The sequence below is a fragment of the Mauremys reevesii genome, linkage group 7 (genome assembly GCF_016161935.1).
Source record: "Mauremys reevesii isolate NIE-2019 linkage group 7, ASM1616193v1, whole genome shotgun sequence".
Classification (NCBI taxonomy): domain Eukaryota; kingdom Metazoa; phylum Chordata; order Testudines; family Geoemydidae; genus Mauremys; species Mauremys reevesii.
In genome coordinates this window covers 49289311-49309826 of record NC_052629.1, presented here as the reverse complement: position 1 = coordinate 49309826, position 20516 = coordinate 49289311, and the positions used below count along the sequence as shown (strand labels likewise).

Genomic DNA, 20516 nt, shown 5'->3' with positions numbered 1-20516 from the left:
TATGAATGATTAGACTGAGGCTACAAAATAAATCTTCACTTTTAAATTAAGAGCCTGAACCCATTCTTAGGAACTAACTACAGCCCTCTGCCAGAACTTGAGTCTCAGGCTATGCTACACTACAGCTGGGATACGTCGACTCCAGCTACATTATTCGTGTAGGTCGACTTACCGCGGTAGTGTAGACATAGCCTAAGTTTCCAGAGGTAATGGACTGCATGAACTCATTGTTCTAGACACTACTCCCTCTTTATCAAAGCTGTTTGCATACAGGGCTTTGGAGCTGTGCTCCAGCTCCAGCCAATAACCTGCAGCACCACTGCTCCGGAGATGCTCTGCGCTCCAGTTCCAGGCTCTGCTCCAAAGCCCTGTTTGCATACCAAATAAGAAAAATGAGTAGTTAAAGATGATTGGTTATGATTTCACAGTAGTGCAAAACGTTAAAGTGAAATAAATGTACGTGTGTGAATTTATATTTCAGTAGTACTCTGTTCAAATAATATTAAAAGTTGGCTGCTGTAAAACTATTTTTTAGATTTATTTTAACAAATGTCATTTTATTTACAGCTGCTGCTGAGGGCAAAGGCAAAAGTGGGGAAGATTTTTTTCAGAAGGTAAGAAACCTCTTTGTTACAATCCTATGTTTGATAAGTACAGTAATTCAGTACATTATTGTTGGAAGAATTATACTTCAAATTATGGTGAAATTGATATTTAGTTTAGAGCTCTCACATCAGAATATTCATTAGAAACTTCCATAATATTCCTTAATTTCCTAGCCCTGGTGATTATTAACATGTTTTTTTATTGTTACCATTTTTTTTTAGTAGAATGTATATTTGGTATCATATGTATAGCATATAATAGATTTAATCTCAGTTTATTACAGGGTATGTATCACAAAGTGAACAGTATAGTAAGTTTGACTGTAAATACATTCTTTCAGAGCCCATTGTTAGACAGATGTAAATATGTAGTGAGAGGAAGATGAAATTACATGAAGGCCAACAAACAGCAGCAATACAGAAGGCATTGTTTGTCAAATTGTCTTGAGGAACAGAATTCTCGATATTTTTTTTTTATCCTCTTCAATTGAGTTATATCACCCTGAGAGAAGACTACCTAAGTAACTGAACATCATTGCCCCTTTCCTCCCAAATATGCTGTAGCATGTATATTCTCAGGTAGTCATGAGGAGTCCTATTCTGGAAGTAATATTTTTCTTTAAGTCTTTCAAAATGTTCTTGAATTCCAAAACTTTCTATGTCTTTATAGTTCATTTTTATCAGCTGACTTGTTTGGTGTGTGAAACTGGCCTTTATATTTCATGGGTGAGGACAGGAGAAGATCGTACACTTTCCTTTCAGGGTCAATAACCTTTAGAGCTAGGTGAATTCGGTCATGTCTTGAACTGGCAGCATGACCCCCCTGAATGATAATCATATGCGATACCTTCAAAGAAACAAAATTACAAATATTTTCCTTGTTACCGTCACTCTCAGTTCAGCTCTTTGAGTGTCATGAACAAAAGGCATAACTGAACATCCATGAAATGGCAACAATTATTCTGAATATTCAAAGGATGAAATCTTGGCCTATCTGAGGCCAGTGGGAGTTTTGTCAGTGACTTCTTCAATGGGGCCAGGATTTGTTAGACCTTTCAGATGCCTGTGGTTTCTGTAATATTGCATGAAACAGCGATGGTCCATCTAAGTACTGAACAAAATAGGTGACTGGAGACCTGCATAGCAGACTTTTTTCTTTGCCACTTGAATGGTTGTGTGTTTGATCATTTGTATCAACATGTCCTCTCCAGCTACTCCAGATTTAAATAATTCTATCCAGATTGAACAATGTTCTGGCTTGTTATAGAAAATATACTATACATTATTACCATAATCTATTTTATAATTCTAGAGGTTTATTAGATGATGATGTGAAGTTTAACGTGTTTAAAACAAACAAACAAAAAAACCCTTAAGTTGCATTAGTAGTGTTAGACTAGTATAATGCTTCATTGCAGTTTCAAACATTGACAGGGTTTGGAACTTAGATTCTAGGATAATTGAGAACAAGTTTTTTTTATAAGATATGTTGAGTGTCTCTAAGAAGGAAATTTGCGTGTCTCACAGTGAAGGCATGTGGTTAGATAGTTGCTGAGACACCATAGAAGATTTTAAAAAACTCTGACAGCATTTGAACCACAAAAAGAAGAAAAATGGGTAGCAAATGAATGTTAAAGTGAGTTATGCAAATACTTTTTCAAGGCCAGTTGTAAATAGTTTTATGGATGTTATTTTAATTGAGGTCTATATGTCCTGATGCTTTTAGGTTCAGTTTGCTGTGTACTCTGTCTGTACTGTAGAGAACAAGTAGTGTCAAACAGTCTTTGATTTGGAAATTGCTTGGAACTTGTTTAATCCATGATTTTTTTTTATACAACCAGTTGATATGTAAATATTCTATGATTTCTCGGTTCTACCTGATTAATACCAGAACTTGAAGCTCTTGCTGAGAAGTTAGTGAATGATAGATTCAAGAAATGGGTTTATTTGTTTTAGGAGTGAAAATTACTGGACAGCAACAAAAGATTAATAGTGGCCTAATCTTTTATTTACAGATTCCATGCATACACAAGCTTTGATCAGAAATGGGTTTTAACCTTAATACTTGTACAATCCAGACTTATCCTCTCATGCCTACTTTTTATTCATAGATTGGAAGATGAAAACAAGCTTTTCTATATTTTTAACTACTAGTTGCTTCCTTAACTTTGTATGAACTAACTTGAATGAACAGTCATTGAACTGAACTGGTTAAATAAACCGAAATAAAGAAAATATCCTCCCTGCACACGCAGAAAAGACTACTGCTCTCAAAAGCTGTTTTAGCACTTCAACAACCTCTGGTTCCAGGGAGAGATGACCGTGCCTGCTGATAGTTGGTGTCGGGGGACAGTGTGAGGGTAGCCAGCTTCAGTGGTGTTACTGGGCATACTCAGTCCATGTGAGCATGCTCAGTAAAAGCCAAGGGGCACGTGACCCCAACACATCACCTCTGCTTCCAGTCATTTCCAACATTTTGGTGGTTTGACTCTCTGTATAACTTCAGCAGCAAACATGTACTGCTTAATCATAGAATATCAGGGTTGGAAGGGACCTCAGGAGGTCATCTAGTCCAACCCCCTGCTCAAAGCAGGACCAATCCCAGACAGATTTTTGCCCCGGATCTCTAAAAGGCCCCCTCAAGGATTGAATTCACAACCCTGGGTTTAGCAGGCCAATGCTCAAATCACTGAGCTATCCCTCCCCTCATAGACAGTATTACTATTGCTCTTTTAATTTAATTTAAATGATTTTAATAGATTATAGTAAATTTAGGCCTTAATATAGCATGTCACCATTTTACATTTTAATTTTAAATAGGTTCATTTTTAAATATAAACTTGTATTTAATTTATATTAAAACTCTGTTTTTATTAAATACAATTATCAATTTTTATCCACACTGAGCAGTAGCTTCTGCAGAATCCCTTTGCAGTGTGCTGATTGATTCCACAAAGCTGCTATCTAGAATTCATTTCTTAACTTTACAAAAGTATTCTTTTGAGTCCAGATCAGATTGGATTTTCCATGCAGGGAAGCAGTACATTTGTTCACTTTTCAATTAGTAGTAATTCCCCCAGGCCTCCTTGTCATTGCTAGCTAGTTTATTTTGTGGGAGTCTGTAAAGACAGTATCATAAAGGTGAAAAGAGGTAGGTTACTGAAGTAAGTTCTATTCTGTACATGTATTATTACCTTTATGGATACCTATTGATGTGATCGTTTGCCCTGGAACTATAAAGGCTGTGTCAGGGTTATAAAGGATCCAAGGGACACTTGGTGAATGACTTCTATTCACATGGTTCTAGAATGGAGGACCTCACTATGCTTCCACAGTGGCTGCTTTGAAATCATTTCATGGTAGGGCATGTGATCTTAGTGTGGATCTGTGAAGGCAATACATTTGGAGAAAGCAAGTTACTTCAGTAACTCTTCCCCCATCTCCCCCTTCATTATATTGCATTTGCAGATACACATTTTGTTTTATCTGAATGGCACATTTTCCATGAGAGACAAGGTGGATGAGGTAATATACTTTTTTGGACCAACTTCTGTTGGGGTTAGAGTTGCAAGAGAGTGACTTGAGGAAGAGCTTTGTGTATGATCAAAAGCTCATGTCTCTCACCAGCAGAAGTTGTTCCAGTAAAATATATTATTACCTCACTCAGCTTGTCTCTTCAATATCCAACACAGCTACACTACCACATTTTCCATGTTCTGTTTGTTCCTCTTTGTAATAGAAGTAGAAAGAATTTGTAAGGCATGTTTTCCTTTAGATGTGGAAGAATGGGATGTAAATTGAGTAAAGATTCCTTGTGGCTAGGTACAGTTTGAGCTATATAACTTCATTTAGAAATTCTGTAGCAATTTGATTAAAAATATACACAAAGTTTACTTAGTGATTTGAAGTGCATATTTCACAGAAAGAACTGTTTTTCATGGTTGTTACTGAAATCATATAGATTACACTCTGACGTTTTAAGGCTCAACAGGTTCTGTCACCAGTGCCCTGTAATCTTAGAGGCTTTTATGCTGTTCAGCTATGGTTCAATTCCCTGACACCAGTAGCCTGCCCACAAGCACAAAGTCTCATTTTGGCACCAGCCCAGTTTCTCCTAGTAAGGTGACACCAACAGCCCTTCCAGGCCAGCCTCCTTCCAGATACTCGGACTGTCTCCCTCTGTTTCATCAACCATGAAGGAGTGAAATCAGCCTTCCAGTCTCCTTTGGTGCACACACTTCACATAGTTTACACACCAGAGACCAGCTTGGGGTAAAAATAAACAAAGTTTATTTAACAGAAAAACCACACATTCAGAGATGAAATAGTAATGGAAAGCAAACATACACAAGTGACGCAGAAAATAAACATGAAGAAGCAATCTCATGCTTTACACTTCCATATTTTTAAATAAAAGTTTTACCTATTGTCTTTGAACAGTTTAATTGCATACCCCCAAATAGGGTGATCAGACGACCTGTTTTTAAAGGGAAAATCCTGAATTTAAGCCCTCCTGCAGGTGTCCCAACTTTTTCTCAAAAATGGGCAATTTGTCCCGTATTTTCTGTCCCTCTTCTCCCCACCCCTCATCAGTACTGGCAGGTCTTGCTGCTGGCCGGATCTCTGCTCGCCAGTCGCCCGCCCACCAGCAGTGAATGGGAGGGTCCAGTGGCTTACGATGTGGGTGGGTGTGCAAGGTTGCTGGCGGGGCAAAGCTGCAGCACGTGGGGTCGGCTGCTCCCCCTCCTGGTCTATCAGCACAGCTCCTGATGCATGCTGGGTCTTGCCCAGCAGGGCCTTGCCCCCTGTCTCGTTTCCGGCTGGTGCTGGCTGTGTATTGCGGCGGCTGGTGAGTGTGGGCAGGGGCCAGGCAGTGGCCGGTTACGTGTCACCTCTGCTGCCCACCTATTGGCCCATTTTGTGCTCTCCCTGTTCTGTCCTCTCCCTGCTTTGCCCTGTCACACCTTCCTCCCTCCAACCCTGCTGTTCCTCCATATTCCCCCTGGTATGGCACGTCCTGCTCCCATCACTGTGTGGAGAATCAGCCTCTGGTCGGAGTGCTCAGCTCACCAACAGCCTGGCCAGCAGGCTCCTTCCTTCCCCCACTGCCTCTGGCTGGGCCAGCACCCTGGGAAAGCCCGAGACCCTCTGTCCCGGTGCACTGGCCAGGAGGAGCCAAACCCTGCCTGTGTCAAAACCCCTCATAGTGCTGGCACAGGGAAGCCTCTCCACCACTCAGCTACGCTCTGGAGTGCCAGGGGTGTGGGAAGCGATTTCCAGCCTGTTTGCTCCCTGACTGTGCAGGCTCCACAGCAGCCCCCCCAGGCAGGGGCTAGACTCCGTATTCTCCCCCCCCACCTCCCGGGTCCTGCCTCCAGGGAGCATGGGACTGCTCCGTTCCCTAGACACCCTCCGCTACTGAGTCAACTCTCTGACCAGGTTTGCCGAAGCCCCTGCAGCAGGGTGGATTTGATTTAAATCACTAGTCAGGAAGACTCGATTTAATCATGGTTTTCTACATAAAAGTGCTTTCTTGTTGATTGTTATAACCTTAATACATATTCTTCACAACTCAGAGATAGATGTAGGTTTCATTTTTAGAAGGTACACACTATACATTTTTGAATAGTGATTTATTTTGAAAACTTTTCAGATTAATTTTACAGCTATATCAGAAAATGAATGATTGGTTATTTCATTTACCAAAGGTAATTGAAGCAGATATTTATGAAGTCATTGGGAGGTGAACTATCTCCAATTCAACAGGTTAATTATTAATATTTGGAGGATTTTCTTGCCATGCTGTATTAGGAGGAGAACATCACCAGACAGACATTTAAATTGTTTTATTTAACTAAAACAACATTAAGTATTCTGGATTTTTTTTTTCAACAGCAGATATGTAATATTTTAACAAAACAAGCATATGTCCCTTGCGTCTCACATTTATCTCCAGACTTTTTCTCCTTGTCCAGATCTATTCTGCCCCCAACAATCTTCTATTCATTGAAGTTTTTGAAACTTTTGCACTTTTAGAGAGAGGTAAGAGAGAGACTCTGTGTACACAAATTTGCAGAGGGACAACAGAGTTGAGGTCTGTTATTTCATACTTCTATATATTATTTATTTATTTTAAACATTTTTGTGTAACAAGCATGTTATCTCTGGAGAGACAAATCCACACTTTGAGAACTGCAAAACTAAGCATCTCTGATGGTATCTTCTCGACTGAGCACTGAGTCCCATTGGGTAGATGGAAAGATTAAACTAAATAATCTATACAGAAGCCTGTGGAACCCCATAAGATTGGGTCCCTAATCCATGAACTATTTGAAGTCATTTACAAAACTTTTCTTAAACATTACAGGAATATATTGTCTCATACTATAGAATTAGAATTTATAATCCCTATTCCATGATGGGATGTCTTTGAGCTGTAATGTATCTTAATTAAAATGATCTTTAGATAGGTTTTTTCCCTCAAAAATCTGATTTAAATAAAAAAAATCCTATTTAAATAATAAATCCAATTTTTAAAATTTTTTTTTTTTAAATCATTGATTTTTATCCACCTTGCCCAGCAGTCAGGTTCCCCATGCCCTGGTGTCCTTAGGGCTTAACCACTTCCTGCCTGCACTGTAGCCGGGGGACAGGAGGTGGCTGGGTTATGTCTGTGGCCAGCAGCAACCTGGAGTTGTTAGCTGCCTTTCAACACTGTGTGGGCAGGAAGGGACAAGTTCCTTCCAGCCATGGAGGCATGGGGAGGGAAAGAGATGAGCTCTGCAAACACAGGGCCAGGTCATCCCTTCCTCTCCCCCTCCTCCCCTGTTGCTGGAAGAGCTCCTGTCCCTTCCTTCCCGCACAGCACCAAAAGGCTGCGTCTGGGGGCCACATTCTGGTGTGAACCCTGGCAGAAATCTGGGGGAGGAAGGCATGTGACCCTGCATGCCCCCCATGTGTTGCCTCTGGAAGACGTGGCACCTGGTACCAGGAGAGCTGAGTCTGTCCCAGGGGTTCAGCTAGACATAGACGGTGAAAGTGCCGGGCAGGGAGGATCAGGTCGGTCATCTGTGTCCGTGTCCGTCCGCCCCCCCGTGTGTGAGAGAGGTGTACAGGAGTGTGTGTGTGTGTGTGTGTCACCTCTCCCCGTGTGAACCCATAAGCTTTAAAGATAGGTAAATAAAAATAATCCTACTACGCAGTATTTCTTTTCAACAGTAGCTCAATCAACTTGATGTTAATTTGAATGTTTGTACTGCATAATTCTGATTGATTGACGTTGAACTTGCATGAATATGAGTAATTTTACCAGGTGTCCTGTATTCAGCATAGGGAAATATGGTCACCCTCCCCCCAAATGTGGTGGGGATTTAGTGTTCATGGACAGCCTCCCACATAGAGACTGTCCCTCACTGTCTGGGTCCACACTTTCTGTCCTAAGCCTGTTTTTAAAAGGCATTTTCCTTTTTTCTCTGTCCATGATGACTCATAACTCTTCAGAGTGGGGAAATTTCCCCTTGATTTGATAGCTGGATGTCTTAATCTTTCCTCATTAACTCTAATGGGCATCATTGTCTTTTCCTGGGCTGGACAATGGATAGTTACTTGGAGCTAGTTTCCTGGTTTGGGAGGTGCCCATCCCTGCTGTGAGGCATAGTTGGGTTATGAGCACAGTTTTCTATATACGTACATAGGTTCATAACTACAGTTTGCATACATATCTCATAAAGACCATGAAGTACAGAACATTAAAAGCTTTCATAAAAGACCTTACTTGGCATACTTTTCTAGTACGATAATACAATATGCAATCAGTTGGTTTACCTGCTCATTTTTGGGGTTTTAACCTTCTGCTCTCCCTTTGGGGTGTCTGTACCCTGATTGTCACATTGTCTCCCAAGTTTCACTTCAAAATATTAGCATGTATGAAGGACAATGATGTGTCAGCAATGAATGTTATTCCTTCAGGTTGTATTGTAACCTACTTCTGCTTATTTTAAGCTCGGCAAACAAAGCTAAACTGTAGTAATGCACATTTCAACAAGTTTACAGCACTACTTTTTTCCACACTTTTGTTTTTGCTTGTACAAAATAGCTTACAGTCTCTGAAGTCATACATAGAATATTTCCGGGGGGAGGGGTGTTAATTAGGTTACACATCTGACTTTTGTATTTGGATACTTTCCATATGGTAGTCACACTATTAAAATAAATAAAGCATGCCTACGTGTACTGTAATTGTAATGAGCCTCGATGATTGTACAGTAGTCAGTGCCATTGGTTATTATGTTTGATTTGTTTCTAAGACGTTACCAAGATTGTTAATCTACTAGGAAGTGAGTCCTGATTTATCTCTGTATGTAGAATCCGCATGTAAGGATATTAATAAATCATCCTATAAAATATGGCTATTTTGTTCATATAGCAGGATGAGACTACTTTGATGATGTTCTTATTCAATCTATCTTTTGTGGCTTATAGAAAAGTTTAACTAAAAAAAATTACATGTTTTGTGTGCTGACTTGCACACAATACTGTATCTAATCAAAACACATGGAAACTATCTTCAGAGTTAGTTTTCTTTCTTTCTTTTTTTACAATTCTTTGGGCAGTTGTTCATGGTTTACTCACTGTCTGTCCAGTTTCCTTTAATTAGTCTTAATGTTTTTCCTTTCTCTCATGTGACATAAATAAAGCCAAGTTTGTGGAGGGATATGTAAAGTTTCTCATGTGTACTTCAGGTTATGTGGGTCAAGAAGGAAAGTGATCAGTGGCATTTCAACATGTTTCAGTACAAAGGCTTCAGGATACTTTCTGAGAATTACTAAATATAAATGTAAAGCTGTGTAATATGTAATGCATTTTAAAAAATGTCTTTAAGAATTTTCTCAGCGGGCATATTGGCATAGGCCTTGTGAAGAGTGGAGGAGGGAAGTGCCTGTCTCTGCAACTTTGAGTAGTAATGTTAGGATCAGATGGGTATATCATGTGTACAGTACAATGCAACTTTGTTTTTTACAGTGTCTTACCATATAAACTGTACTCTCCAAAACACATATAAGAAGGGTGGGAAGGGGAGAGAAACTGAGGTAATAAGCAAGGAAGAAAGATATTTTCAGCTGACTGCTGAAATGACTGACATGATGAAATGACTGAGCCAATGAGGGAGAGACACAGGAACGCTTTTGCAGATGTCAGGAGCTTCAGATATGGAGGATTGCATGTAGGGGAAGAGAAGAGGTCAGTGCTGGAGGGAGTGAAACAGCACTGATTTTTTGCAGGTAGCCCAACAAACGGCTAATGGATTGTTACTTGGAGGTTTTAGGTAAACCCCTACCAAACCTCTTTTCTACAGCTGTCCGGGTTTTAGGAAACCCATAAGCTCCTGTGACAGGGCTCAACAGCATGAGCAGCGGGTATCATAGGCCAGGGGAGGCTAAGCCTCCCCAAACAGCCAGGTGTGGCCCTTCCGAGGCCCCGCTCCCGTGTCCTGCTTCTCCCTCATGGCGCTGCTTCTCTTCCTGCCCTCGCTCAGCCTCTCCCACAAATCTGGCTGGGGCTCAGGTTGGCCAGGGCAGGCGGGGTGGTGTTTGGGCTGCTGGGGCTGGGGGGCCGATGCTCGGGGCAGCTGGCAGCAGCCTGGGACAGCTGGGGCGGGCAACTGGCATCCTGGGACTTGGGCTGGGATGCTCCGGTGGGGGGCAGAAGGGGCGGGTCCCTGGGTGGAAGGGGCGGGGCTGGGGGCTAGCCTACGCAAACGTGGAGCTCTCATGCTGCCCATGCTCAACAGGCAGGGATTGAATTGAGTCAGCTGAAGATGTTACGTTATATAATCTGTGCCCTGATGGGCCCATCATTTTCTGAAAATTTACTCTTTCAATTTAACTGAAGTTTCTAGTGTGGTTATGAGGATAATCTATCAAATGTGAGCTGGTTCAGTGCTGACCACCTCCATCTTCCTACTTAAACAGTAGCTCTTAAAAGTGTGAACTGCACCATTCACCTGTAACTTGAAGGTTTAATGCTGGGACTTAATGAAGACAATTTAAAAATCAACATGAATTATTTCACTGTTGAGCAATTTAGCAGAAATATCATAGTATTGGTGATAGACGTTGTATTTGTAGAACAAGCTACCGTTCTCTCTCCACCATCGGGCACTGTGATACAAAGAGCAAGCTAAGATGCCATCCACGACCCCGTTACTAGGGGGCATGTTACGGGCTGTGTTTAAGTTCCATTTTTTCCTATCCTTAATTAGATATGAGCGGATATAATATAAACAGAATCTTAGTACATTACAGCTATTTTTTCTGTAAATAGGCCAATTATAAAAACAATGTGTTCTGGTATACTAGTGACATTTTTTTCTTGTGGCCATGCAGAGTTTTGTTGGCTACCTTTTGGGATGATATCCAAGATGCCTTCCATTGATCTTTGTTCTGTACTATGTCTGCAGGCAGTTAAAATTGCAAAATAAATAGATCAATCAATCCATTAAATCCTCTGTTCCTTTATGTTTAAGAACTTCTGAAAAATTCTGTTTGTGACTGACATTTGCTGAGCTTTTTCCGTCTAAACATTACTTTATAAGAAAAGAAGTAAAGAACACATCTTCAATCATTTTCAAGTTAGCAATAATTCTTAATCTGCATAGTTTGATTAGACCTTGTTTAAAAGCATTCAACGTTGATAATGATGTGAAGAGAGCTAGGTAGATGATTGATGTGATTGGAGTAAAGTAACAGATTTCCCTCATGATCTGAGCTCCCTCTTGCTGCAACTACTACAACGCTTGTTGATGTGCAGCTCAATGACAACCATGTTGGTGTTTCACTATATACTTCTCATGTAAATGATGTTTATGGAACTTGGCATACACAGTATTACGTATTTATTCCACACAATGATCCTGATCCAGATGCCACTGAAGTCAATTGGAGTCTGTCTATTGTTGACTTCAATGGCATCTGGCTCAGGCCTTATAAACATCAGTGGTACTTGTCAGAAAAAGTCCAGTTTTGTTTCAAGAAGCTTATTATTCATGTAGCATTAGAGATATGCAAGACATTTCACATACAGTGAAGAAGGTAATGTTTTCCATCCCAGAAGAGCTTACAGTTCAAAATGAGAACATACAGGCAGGAGTTGGTTTCGTGGGGGCAAAACAGTAGAGCAATTGGAGACTGAGTAGTATTTAATGAAACTGTTGAAATTGTCTCGTTAGACTGACCTCACACTTGGTACGGCAACTCACATCCGTTCATGTATTTATACCTGCTCCTGTATTTTCCGCTTCATACATCTGATGAAGTGGGTTCTAGCCCATGAAAGTTTATGCCCAAATAAATTTGTTAGTCTCTAAAGTGCCACAAGGACTCCTCGTTGTCCTTTTTTTGTGGACATCTAGTGACTTTTTCTTTGAGTTCCAAGCAGACCTTCAAATGTTTCAGGATCTCACATGTTCCTCACTGCAAGGGTCCAACTTGCATATGATGTTATAGACCTTTCAAAATATGTATGCTCTGTATGTAGCAGTGGATCTAATTTCTCTTGGGATAGTATGACTATTTCATTCCATCCTGGTTCAAGGCAAATGTGTTCTGTACAACTTGTTTTTTCTTTCTGGGTTCATCATCTATTATAATTGTGAAAGAAAGATGCTTAATCCATTTTCTTGTGCCAGATATTTACTTCACAATTACTGGAAAATTTGAAATCCCACCTGAGTAATAAAACAGCTAACTCCGTTTTTTAAAGTTTTTACCCATTTAATTGTCCCACTGGTATTCTGCATGGTGTTGCTGGTTTGTATGCGTTATATATAGATGCTGTATTCAAAACCATAGAGCAAAATCTGCATATAGCGGCCTAGACCTTGGGATGCCAGGGTGTTTTTTTTCCCCTTTGCTGTTCACACTTATCACAGTAGAGTGTTAATGAAACTAAAGAAAAATTCTTCAGTGTTTTTACATTCTTTGTAATTTTCTTTTTCTGAAACTACCCAGACCCAAGCAAAAAGCAGTTGTTGGCAAAGGTTGCACTCATAATTTTTAGAATACTGTGAAGTGGTTGCTTAAGACAGGATATTGTCCACTGGTGGTATTTTTTTAGTGTCTTTGTCAATGTAATATATAACAATATAATAAAAAGGACATCAGAGTGCTTACCTCATGACTTTCTCTTTTAGAAGCAGTATTTTCCAAGAAGTATTTTCCATAAACCAGTTTGTAATCAAATGTTGGAAAAACAGTAGCAGTTTAACAGAAAATGTAGTGATTGAAATGTTACTTGAGTGAATAGTAAATAAGTATTCCTAATCACATCTTTCATCACCTTATCCCTAGCTCAGTGCGTTTTCCATAAACAGTAATTTAAAGCAAAAACATTATTTTGTGTGTGTTGCCTTTGGTAATTATATTCAGAGGGCAGTAGCAAAAGTATTACGGAAGCTGTCTGACGTGCTCTTTAATACTGTAAAAGAGAGTGCTGTAACTTTCCAAAACGTTGGTCTCTGGGGCTGATTTTCTGTTTTGGAGATGACTCTTTTTTTAAATAAGTTTGGGCAAATTCCCTTTATCTCTTCTTGAGTTATGGTAAGATGGAAAACATGCAGTTTCCATGTGCATATGCAAATACACTTGTTTGATATGTATGTGTATAAATATAACTGCAGTATATTATGCTACGTATACACACAATAGATCAACCTCAGAGTTGACCTTTTTTGCTTTTAGGGTAGCTTATAAAAATTTCTAAAACTTTACAAACTAAAAACCAACACTTTAATTAAGCTTAAATTGTTTTATGCCAATCTTTTTTGTGGTTCAGAGCTGTGCAGAAAAGGCACAATTCTACATATGTCAAAGTAAATAAACAAAATGTGCTGCTATAACCCTTAAATCAGTTGTTTCCTAATATGCTTAATTTTGGTTAAGGTGCATGTTTATGCTGTTATATGGCTTCATGAAAAGAGTAAAAGGGGGCGGGTGAGCCCAAGTTTGAGGGGATTCAGCAAAGGGCGTATCTTTAGAGTTGCTGTAGTGATTGTCCAGACTCGGCCATCAGCACAATTGACATATGTCTATGGTGAGTTGGTCCTTTCCATTGTATCAAGATTTGGCCAGTCCTGTGGTATTACACCAACACTCAGTTTAATACTAGTTATGATAGTGACTTTTTAAAAAACAGAATGTTGAGAATAGAACTTAATTTAAATAATCTTATATTTAGATGGTTATATTCACTTTTTAGTGCCTAAACCCTTTAAACAGAATATTGGGGCCCTATTGTGGTAGATATTGTACAGACACACATTAAAATATGGCCCCTACTCTAACGATCATACCTTAAATAAAGATTGTGCTTGAGATTTTTTTTTTTTTTTTTTGGCTGCGCCTTTGATGCAGCAAAGAACACTCAGTCCAGGGAAAAGGTTTAGGTCATTTAAGATAACTCTGTGCCCTCCAAATGTTTGGGCTTTGTGGCCACTGGTGTTACATAGACAGTCTTGAAGCATTGCCTCAAAGCCTCCCCAGGGTTGTCTTGTGGGCCACAGGGTATTACACCAGGGATGGAGCTGCATCTTCTGTGCCAGGACTTGATGGGATCCCTGGTAGGCGCCCTAACCATCTCCCTCTGCAGAGTCTGTGCTGTGGGAATCCTACCCCAGTGAGAACCAGGGCCCCTTTATGAAGCAGGAGGCTGAGATTTGAACTCTAGGTTTTCTTTCCCTGTAGAAAAAATGGTAAGGGAGTGGATGGGAATATGGTAGACGAGTATGGTCCAAAAAAATCTTTCCATAGATGTTTTGGGCCTCAACAGAAGATATGGAAATTAATATAATTGTTTTGGTTTTTGTCTTGTAAAATAGTCACTGTTACTCGTATAATGGTCCTATAAAAATTTGTGTGTATTTAGCTCGTGTAAAACATTTTTTCAAATGTGATCATCTGTTTTGAACATATCAGTTCACACTGACGCAGTCATCTTATTAACTTATATCTTCTGATTTTTAAAAATGTATTTAATTAGGAAACAGAATGTGGAAAGAACTAGCTTTCTTTAGAGATAATATCTCTAAGCCATAGTGGAAAGGGCAGAAAAAATTAAACTGAAGTGTTGAAAAGCAATGTTAATATGGATAGTAACATATATTTAAAAAAAGGAAAAGCAAATCCATTGGAGAAGTAGATACAAAGTTGTTTCACTGTACAGTAGAATAGGTTCTTGGACCTACCAGGATCTCTGAACCTGGTGCTGAAATTGTATTTTGAGGCATTGTACAACCAGTGTATCACAGGATTTTATCTCGTACAGAAACAGTTCACTGGAGAGGGAACTCTTTTTCACAATAGTACAATTAAATTGAAGACTGCCCTTTATTACACTTGATAGAAAAATAGTCCATGTTAATGCAAATTTAAAACAAGGAGAGAACTGACAGAAGCAAATGGGCCTCTTAAATAAACTCTCCCTCAGAAGTTTTTGGACTCTTCCTTCCTTCCTTATCTGATATATTAAAAATTGGATACAAATTAACATCTGCCTTTAGGTACCTACTCCCCTAAAATATGATGTCTCTGTTCCCCCTGGACTTGGGAGCATTCCTCTGCATACTCTTCAGATAATGTGAAGCCTAACAATAAGGGAGTTTGCTACTGAGCAAATGTACTATCAGAGAATTTTCCTTCATTTCCCTTTGCTGCGCTGTTACATAATTTTATAAATCAGTGATTGGGATGAACATTTTGTAATCTGAAAGTTTGTATTCAAGTTGTGTAAGCAACCTGTTTTACATCTTTTTATTGATTTTAGTATAGAAGATAAGTTAACTTTGATGCACGATCCGTCCAATAATGGTTGATGATTCCAATTATTGTCTGGTATTTAATTAGTTTAACTATCTGTTTTAGACCAATATAATCCCCTCTTAATTCCTGGTAATATAACAACAGCTCTGAATGAAAACTGCAGTTTTGAAAACATTTGAAAATTTGACTTAGCAAAGATTCTGGGTTTCTGTGTGTTGTGTGTGACTGTCGCAGTCTATTTCTCTTTGCTGATACAGTAACTCCTCACTTAACATCCTTCCGCTTAACGTTGTTTCGAAGTTACGTCGCTGCTCCATTAGGGAACATACTTGTTTAAAGGTGTGTGATGCTCCCTTATAATGTTGTTTGGCTGACTTTACAAGGGAGCATTGCACAAGTTCCTCTTTTCCACCTCCTCTCCTCCCTTCCTCCGTCTATGGAAATTTCCTTGGAACCTAACCTCCCCGAATTTACATTAAATCTTATGGGAAAATTGGATTTGTTTAACATCATTTCACTTAAAGTTGCATTTTTCAGGAACATAACTACAACGTTAAGTGAGGAGTTACTGTATACCCTTATCTTGTTAGTAAACATTTTTACATATTATGGTGGGTGATGCCCTTAAAAATAAGTAATATATAAAATTCCTGCTTTGGTTAATTTTATGATCTGCCTATTTTTATTCTTGCAACTCATTAGTCTGTCTAATATTTTTAGTTAAAAGCCTATGGATTTGGGTTCACTTTCTTTGCTCATGGCATTTCCCATTTTTTACCCTATTTTTAAATGAGCTATAACCAGTTTAAACAATGTAGTGAAACTTGGTTGTCTTTCACTATAGTTTCTGTAAGTACTGCTATATTGTTCCCTGAAATATCACATTGTAACTACACCAATAAAGCAAATGGCAGATATCCCAAATTACATAGAAAAAAATTACACCCTCCCTTCCCCACCATATTGATACTTTTTGCTCCAATAAAACCACTTTTATCAAGTCTCTTACATCAAGGCACTGATTTTGTTTTTTTCAAGCGTGTATGCCTAAAATCCCCGCACTAAAAGTGCAGATGGCAAAATGATAGTGTTTATTTGTGGTGAGAAGTTTAAGGGAAAGAATATCAGTATTTGCTTTGAATTCAATTAGAAATAGTATTGAAGTGATCATTCTGAAAATGTTACAAATTTGTAAATAATGGTTAACTTTAAATTCATGGATGACGAATTTAAGCCAGGCATCTGAAAACTGTCAGTTTAACATGCCATGGGCATTGATTGAGTTTGTGGAATTGAAAATGGACAAGTATGGTAACTCATTTTAATATGCACACAAGCCAAATAGTCTGATTGAAGAAAATCTGTGTCTGGCTTCTGCAATACTGAAGCAAACGCTTTGCCTCAAAAGTATTCAAAAAGCATTTTCTTTTTAAAAGCTATGCTAATATTAATTCTTGTTCATATAAAAGGCCGTATAGGGAAGACTGTAGCTTATTTAAATAGTGTTCCTCACATAGACTGAGATTAAAAAAAAAAATCCTAGGTACTAGGGTACAGTAGAATCTGAGTTACAAACACCTCAGGAGTCAAGATTGTTCATAACTCTGAAGTGTTTGTGATTCTGAATAAAATGTTATGGTGGTTCTTTCAAAAGTTTACAACTGAATATTGACTTAGTACAGCTTTGAAACACTACTATACAGCAGTGTTTCCCAAACTTGGGATGCCGCTTGTGTAGGGAAAGCCCCTGACGGGCCAGGCCGGTTTGTTTACCTGCCCCGTCCGCAAGTCCGGCCGATCACGGCTCCCACTGGCCGCAATTCACTGCTCCAGGCCAATGGGAGTTGCTGGAAGTGGCGTGGGCCGAGGGACGTACTGGCCGCCGCTTCCTGCAGCTCCCATTGGCTTGGAGCAGCGAACCGCGGCCAGTGGGAGCCGCGATCAGCCGGACCTGCGGACGCGGCAGGTAAACAAACTGGCCCGGGCCGCCAGAGGCTTTCCCTAAACAAGTGGCGTCCCAAGTTTGGGAAACGCTGCTATACAGAAACGAAATATTGCTTTTAACCATCTTAATTTAAACAAAACAAGTACAGAAACCGTTTCCTTGCCTTGTAAAATCTTTGTTTTTAAACTTTCCCTTTATTTTTTGTAGTTTACATTTAACACATTTACTTGCTTTTTTCTTTTTTTTTTCTTTCTGGTCTCTGCTGCTGTCTGATTGTGTACTTCCAGTTCCAAATGAGGAGGGTGGTTTACCGGTCAGTTAGTGAGTCTTGTGTTTGTAAATCTGAGGTTCTACTGTATTCGTTTACAGATTCCTCACAAACGAGTAGTTTCATAGTTACATGCAATTAAAGGCCAAAGGGACCATTAGGTTATCTAGTCTGCCCTGTTTATACAGGCCACTAAATTTCATCCAGATACCCTTATATTGAGCCCAAAGGCTTTAGTTAGACTAAAACATTGTAGCCCTCAGAAGACTGAATTCAGTGCCACAGGCTGAGGGCAGTAGAGACCAAGGTGTTATTAACTCCTTAAGCCCCTGCAATGGCAAGGAATTGAATAGGGGAGATGTGCCCTGATGATTCCAGCCAGTGAACCACACTCCTTGCTGCAGAGGAATTCACAAAACCCCAAAGGCCCCTGCAATTCTGTCCTGGGGGGGAATTTCTTCTTGACTTAATTGGAGGTCAGTATGATCCCGAGCATGTGAACAAGACATGCCAACCAGGCATCAAGAAAGAGGATTCTCTGTAATACTGTCTCCAATTGTTGCCAGTCTCTGATGCATCAGAGAAAGGGGGTGAGGGGAAAGCACTCTAGACAACATCAAGACAATTGTGCTTCAGGGAAAAATCCCTTTCTGACTCCTACAGGCTGAAGCCCTTAAGCAAGAGGTTTGATTATAGTCATTATCTTAATTCAGAGCTGCTACTGTTATGAACATGTTGAGGACAGTGCAGGCAATCTTGTTCTCCCCATGGCCCATGAAGGAAGGGAATGAACAGAGGGATTCATAGTTTGGTATGCGTCCAGGGCTGGTGCAAGGATGTTTCGCGCCCTAGGCGAAACTTCCACCTTGCGCCCTCCCCAAGCCCTGCAGCAGCTCCCTGCCCCCCCTCCCCCGCTCGGAGGCACCCCCCCACCGTGGCAGCTCCCCACCCCAGCTCACCTCTGCTCCACCCCTCCCAGGCCCTGCGGCAGCTCCCCTCCCCACCTCCACCCAGAGGCACTCCCCCCCCGCCCCGGCCCGGGGAGCCGTGCGTCAGCTCCCGGCCCCAGCTCACCCTGCTCCACCTCCTCACCGAGCACGCTGTCCCTGCTTCACTTCTCCCGCCTCCCAGGCTTGCGGTGCCTAAGCTGATTGGCGCCGCAAGCCTGGGAGGCGTGAGAAGTGAAGCAGCGACAGCGTACTCAGGGAGGAGGCGGAGCAGGGGTGAGCAGGGGCGGGGAGTTCCCCTGCATGCCCCTCCCCCTTACTTGCTGCAGGTGGCCCTCCCCACGCTCCCCTGCCCTAGCTCTCTCTGCCTAAATGCCGGCGGTGACTGGGACGGCTGAAGATTCGGCCACCGCGGTTGCCACTGAAGAAAATGCCGCCCCCCAAATCCTAGCACCCTAGGCGACCGCCTAGGTTGCCTAATAGGTTGCACCGGCCCTGTATGCGTCATAATTAAGTATAATTTGGGAAATAAGACCTCAACCCTGCAAGACATGCATTCAAACAAGCCCTTGCACCTGAGTGAAACCCCATCTTCATTTGTGCCCTATATGGGGTGCAGAGGTCTTCCTACACAGGCATTTGCAGAATTGGGGGCTAAAACTTTTCTCTCGTATCTAAGGCTTTGTGGAGTTTTCATAGAACTTCTAGTGATACAGCAGTTTATTTGCTAATATAGTGGAGCCTGAATAAAGTTTGGACAATATTTATCGAAGGTGATTTCCTGGATTATGTTGGGATGTATGTGGGGAATCTGGGAAAAGCTGGATCTTTATGATAAAGTTAGCTCTTTCTGTGAGTCATTGCTTTAAAAATTTTATCAGAGGATCATTGGATCCATACTTTTATATTTTTTAGTGTAACACTTAACTTGTTTTTCATCACTCTGCCTTTTCACCATTTGGGAGGTTGTAGGTTTCTTTTACACAATAGCATTAATTTGTAAATTTGGTTCAGCTTTGTAAAGTTTGGGGACGCTTTGGGACCACCTAGTATAACTGGTGCTTAGAGCTGCAAATTTCCTTCCCTAGAGAGACAAAATACACCTCTACCCCGATATAACACGACCCGATATAACACGAATTCGGATATAACGCGGTAAAGCAGTGCTCCGGGGGCGTGGGGCTGCACACTCTGGTGGATCAAAGCGAGTTTGATGTAACGTGGTAAGATATTTTGGCTCTCGAGGACAGCGTTATATTGGGGTAGAGGTGTAATATTTAAAATATGGAGGCAAACACTTTATGCTGCAGATAAAACATTTCTAATATGGGTTTATAATGTAACTGTAAAATGGTGATTTGATTATGGTGATTATACATGGCCACAATAACATCACATTTCCTACATCAAATGGAAGTATTCAGCACTTTCACTAATTAAAAATGGCTTTCTTCTGTTTTAGGAGTTGCAGATCATCTGTTTTTCCTCTGGTGAGGGTCATGGAGAGATGGTGTGTGTGTAAAAGATAAAATAATTCTCTTTAGAATTAGCTTGTTTGTGATCTCTGCAGAATAAATATAACACATTGCCCCCAGACGACTTACTGAAATGTGTAAAATTATCACAGTAAAACTAAATGGGTATTTGGTTGCTTGTGAAAATAATCTTCCATGTAAATTTATTAAAAGCACCTTTTAAGCAAAGAAAAATATAAAACAATGATATTCATATGGAAGGTTGTAAGAAGAGCAGTGCAAAACATTACTAAAGAAACTCATGCCAACTTAGGTTTGAGATGGGGTTCACTTATAGACCCTAAAACTCAGGCCAGCTTTACAAAAAGAGTGGTTGTCCCTCCCTCCCATGTACTACATTTAAAGTGGCTGCTGCTCTATCTCCAATGTAGATAAAAAGGTTTGAGGGTGAGTTGAAGAGCCT

At 40.4% G+C, this 20516-nt stretch overlaps 1 protein-coding gene across 3 annotated transcripts in view; it reads left to right on the top strand.

Moving 5' to 3' along the window:
* The window catches only part of BICC1 (BicC family RNA binding protein 1), a 222956-nt gene that overhangs the window by 60735 nt on the left and 141705 nt on the right, over window positions 1-20516 (top strand). For all 3 annotated transcript variants that reach the window (XM_039482061.1, XM_039482060.1, XM_039482062.1), the window contains one exon: window positions 568-614. In XM_039482061.1, coding sequence (XP_039337995.1) covers window positions 568-614 — 47 coding nt within the window. The remainder of the gene's footprint in view (window positions 1-567; window positions 615-20516) is intronic.